The sequence below is a fragment of the Dendrobium catenatum genome, unplaced genomic scaffold (genome assembly GCF_001605985.2).
Source record: "Dendrobium catenatum unplaced genomic scaffold, ASM160598v2 fragScaff_scaffold_1284, whole genome shotgun sequence".
NCBI classification, from domain to species: domain Eukaryota; kingdom Viridiplantae; phylum Streptophyta; class Magnoliopsida; order Asparagales; family Orchidaceae; genus Dendrobium; species Dendrobium catenatum.
The window spans coordinates 2330338-2335479 of NW_021319746.1; the positions used below are offsets into that span (position 1 = coordinate 2330338).

Here is a 5142-nt window from a genome sequence, read left to right on the forward strand (position 1 = left end):
TTGGATTCCACCACCAACTATTTTTACTATTAGGAGCTTTTCCTTTTGATACTTCAAGGACATCTTTTGCAATATTCTTAATATAACTAGCCACTTTTTCCCACATAACATTAGCATCCTCATGAACAGCCAAAATCTAGAGATTGGGAGAGCTAGATCCTCCTCACCTATTGAGGATCTTGTCTTTTGTTGAAATTTAGAGTCTTCTTAGGTTTTAATTGGGCTATAGCAATGTCTAGAGATTGGGAGAGCTAGATCCTCCTCACCTATTGAGGATCAATTGTATCTTGTTATTTTCTTCCACTATTATCAATTAAAAGAGTTTCTATTTTGTTATTCCACCATCTAATCTTAATTTCTACATTTGCAAACTGCTAAATTTCAAATTCAGCCAAGGTTCTTTCTTTTTTCTTTAAGCATTTCTTATCAATACGGTATCCATGAAATGTGCACCTTTTAAAAGAGAACTATTAAAATATGTATTGATCTTGAAGAAAATTTATTTTTATAATGGGATTGTTTATTAAAGGGTTAAAAGAGAGAGAGAGACTAATATAATGCAATAAATTTTGAAAATTTTGTTACTTTCCTAAGGAAAAGGTAATGCAGCTCTTGTAGGGCACCCTTTGAGCATTTTAAAAAACTTTAAGTTAAATAATCTCTTGCTCTCCTCTGGGCCCTGTGAATTTCCTAAACTTGTTTACTTGAGAATTGTGCTAGTTGATTAAGAAAATCATATGAACTAACAAAGTATTTCATCTTGAAAGAATATATGTGGCTAAAAAACATGCATACGAGAAGCTAACACACAAAGAAAGCAAATTGCATATGAAGTTCAATCTATTCACCCCAAATTCATTGCAGTTCACTTTATTGAACTTGAGTATCAGATCATTATTATAATCATTCAACATCATCATAGTGCCATGCTTTTTTATGCTGATTTTTCTGTTGTAGTATATCTAATCACTTTAAGAATACAGCATTTTATTTAACATTATTCTCCTGCTCCATTACGTACACCATTGTTGTTATTGAACATAATATTTTCTAAGTTTTGTAAACATCCATCCCTAAATACTTATGTTTCTGGAGAGTGTTGCATACTCCATTTCATCTTATAGTACAATATGAGATGCTAAACCTAATCAACACAAATCATTTTGCATAACTTTTGGCCATAATATTTTCGTGTAAGTCTTCGTTTTTTATTCTTTGACGCTAAATTAACCCATCAATTTTGTAGTATATTTTTTATTCTTTGTTTATAGTAAATTAACCTATCACTTTTTAGATATCTTGGGTCTATTGTTCAGAGAGACGGTGAAATAGATAGGAATATTATTAGCAGAATTCAAGTTGGATGGTTGAAGTGGAGGAATGCATTAGGCTTGTTTGATAGAAAATTGCCCCTCAAACTTAAGGGAAAATTCTATAAGATGGTGGTGAGACCTACAATGCTTTATGGTGCACAATGTTGGCCATTAAAAGAGAAGCATAATATTAAGTTAAATGTTGTAGAGATGAGGATGCTCAAGTGGATGAGTGGGTTTACTCTTTAGAGACAGGATACAAAATGAGCATATACTATACTTGAAAAGGTTATAGTTGCTCTAGTGGAAGATAAGATTAGAGAGAGTCATCTTAAATGGTTTGGTCACATAAAACGGAACGGCTGCCTTCTAATGACCTTATTCAGAAAGTAGATGTATCAGATTTGACTTATGTTAAGAAAGGTAGAGGTAGACCTAAAAAGAATTGGTTAGGAAATATTAGAAATGATCTTTTTTTTAGATTTAAATGAGAATTTGACTTTTAACATGACACAATAGAGAAAAAGGATTCATGTAGCTGACTCCACATAGTGGGATAAAGGCCTGATATTGTTTTGTTATTGTTTTATATGTCCAAACCACCTATGTCTATTGTTTACTATACTTTAATACAATCATTCAATTTATCCTTCGCATTTTCTGCACATCTATCTCAATAAAAACCCACAAGCTCTAGCATAAGAAAGTCTGATTTTGTGCAGTTCTCCTCTATCTTCACTTTCACTGCATTACTGATGAGGATTTTTTCATTTTCCAAGAAAATATCATTTGTTATATTGGTTATTGGTATTGTAATGAGGACCTTTAAGCTCTTTACATGGGTTAAAAACACATGTACGAGCAACTTGACATCAATTAGACAAACATAAAATTTAAGTAGATCTGTCATTCAAAAGAATAAAAGTTGAACTCATCACATCATCATCTATTTTTGGCATTAATATGGAATTAATTGTTCAGAACAAAACAAGAAATATTTTGCAATACCTGGTGCAATGTAGCAGAAAGAACCCAATTCAGAAGCCAAACATGCTTGATATGATGCTTCTCCAGTTACTCGATCAAGACCATAGCTAGTCAACTTCGGTCGAAAATCCTCATCAAGAAGAATATTATTAGATTTAATATTTCGATGAAGCAAATGTGGGACATAATCCGTGTGAAGGTAAGCTAGGCCCTGAGCAACTCCCAAAGCTATTTGCAATCTAAATCTCCACTCTAATGGGAGTTCTGATCTAAAGAGAGCATCACCTAAGCTTCCTTTCTTCACATATTCATGAATAAGAAAAACTACACTATCTGAGTAGCAAAAGCCAAGTAATTTTGTGAGGTTCTTGTGCCTAGCCTTAGCCAAAGTTTTGATTTCATTCTTCACTCTTTTTGAAGACACAACTCCTAAGTTCATTAACTTCTTCACCGCAACAAAATCTCCATCCGGTAGCTCAATGACATGAACTGTACCAAATGGTCCTCTACCAATAATATTCTTATCATCCAATGCCATTAAAATTTCATCCTCAGAAATACCCAGAGAGCCAAACAACACTGGCTTCCAAGCACTAGAACTCCATTTTCTTTGAGATATACGACGGATTGCAAAGATGATTACAGTTAAAACCATTAGCACAGCAGTCATAGTTAGTGCAACCACAGCAATCAACAACTTACTGTTTTTAGACTTCCTTCTCTTTGGCAATACACTGCAAGTATTGGGAAGCCCAGGTCCACATAATCCAGGATTTCCTTGAAGATATGATGCTGGAAGGCCTGTGATTATATAGAGAGGAACTGAACCTGAAAGCTGGTTGTAAGAGACATTAAATAATGCAAGCTTCAAGTTCTGAAGCTCTGGTGGAATCTCTCCACTGAGATCATTACTCGATAGATCAATGTATGTCAGCACTGCCAACTGAGCGAGAGATGAAGGGATGTTCCCCGTGAACCTGTTATCAGCTAGAGCCAAAGATACCAGTTTTACGCAATTCCTGAACTCAGGAATCGATCCAGAGAAAGAATTATGAGACAGATTAATAATACTCATCACCGGTGAATCACAGAAATTTTCAGGAAGATTTCCATTCAATCCATTTTGTGATGCGGAGAATCGATACATAGTATGTATTCGACCGAGGCTGTGAGGAATTCTCCCTGTAAAGTTGTTGTTGTCAATCTGAACCTGCTCGAGCCGGGATGGCACTCCAACTAGGTCAGGAATCTCTCCTGAAAACCGATTATTTTCAGCTCTAATGAGAACAATATCAGACATTGACCATAACCCTTGAGGGAAATTCCCTGAAAAAATATTATCCTGCACTTGAAATCTCTGAAGGGTGTTGCATTTGCTAATGCTTTCAGGAACTGAACCAGAGAATGAATTTTCATGGAGGCTGAGCTCCACGAGAGCTCTACCATAGCAAATTTCACTAGGAAACGAACCAGATAGAATGTTCTGAGACAAGTCCACAGAGACCAGCTTCGTCATGCCCAAACCTAACCCTTTAGGGACACCACCACTTAGATTATTCTGTGAGAGATCCAGAACTTGTAGCTCATGCAAACCCTGAAACGATTCTGGGATTGGACCATAAAAATCAGAGCTTTGTAGCAAAAGCACTCTCAGCTTTCCAAGTTCTCCAATCTCCGTGGGCAGTTTTGATGTCAAAGATGGGTTTCGAGACAAATCAAGCACGACCAAATCACTCAAATTCCTGAAGATAGGAGGATGAACAGTACCTGAGAATACGTTGCCTCCCAAGTTGAGAACTTGCAGTCCATTAAGTAAGCCTAAACTTAGGGGAAATTGCCCCTGGATGCGGTTGTTGCTGAAATCAAGCTCCCTCAGAGAAGAGAGATGGGTAATCTGATCTGGGAGAGTCCCCCATAGGATGTTGCTGCTGAGGTTGAGGGTGACAAGGGAGCCACATTGAGAGAGAAGGAGAGGAATGGGCTGGTTGAAGTGATTGCTAGCTAAGTTAAGGTTGTACAGATTTGGGAGTTGGCAGATGGAAGGGGAGATTTCTCCAGAAAGATTAAGGTTTTGTAGATTTAATGAGGTTACAGACGGAGGGGATGAAGAGGAGCAAGTGATGCCAGTCCAGTTGCAGTACTGAGTGGAGTTAGGGGACCAATTCAAGAGAGAAGAGTTGGGATCCTCAATGGAGGACTTGAAGGCAAGGAGGAGGTCTTCTTCTGAGACGGAACTGACAACAGAGATAAGTGAAAGAGTGAGAATGAGATGAAGAACAAGAGGTAGAGTATAGTTGGTCGCCATTAGAGGAGAAAGGAGAAACAATTGAAGAACGATGGAGAAAAGCCTAAAAGGATTAACTAAGCAGAGGTGCTGAGCTATGAGAGGAGGTGATTCTTTTCTAATATATCATTATAATTTATGTGGATAGTGGACTTCCTATGTTTGAAGTAGAAAATGGATCAGTGAAGGGTCAGCGCATTCATGATGTCAACAGCGCAGGGATTTGGCGCTTTGCATTAATGTCTTGTTGTCACTGTTATGTTGCATTATTTTTTATTTTTTTTTGGGAAATTTTATGTTGCATTATTATTTCAATAATTTGGGCTGAGAAGATTTAACACAATTCAATTGATGATATCACTATATGAGTAACGAAAAATTGTGCCAAAATTTTAAGAAAATTTTGGATAAGAGCATGCTTGCAATTATTGCATGTAACAATGAATCGGAAAAAGAAGAGGTTCGAAGTTCACGATTCGACCTGTTAAACAGGATGACGTAATAAATATTCATGCAAAATATTATATGAGATAGCTGAAATAACATTAATATATTATA

General features: G+C 36.5%; 1 protein-coding gene across 1 annotated transcript in view; it reads right to left on the reverse strand.

The window, feature by feature from the left end:
* LOC110094832 (probably inactive leucine-rich repeat receptor-like protein kinase At5g06940) overlaps positions 1–4721 on the reverse strand; it is a 14696-nt gene extending 9975 nt beyond the window's left edge. The window contains exon 1 of the mRNA XM_020820164.2: positions 2322–4721. Coding sequence (XP_020675823.1) covers positions 2322–4605 — 2284 coding nt within the window. The 5' untranslated portion in view covers positions 4606–4721. The remainder of the gene's footprint in view (positions 1–2321) is intronic.
* Between the last annotated feature and the right edge of the window lie 421 nt (positions 4722–5142).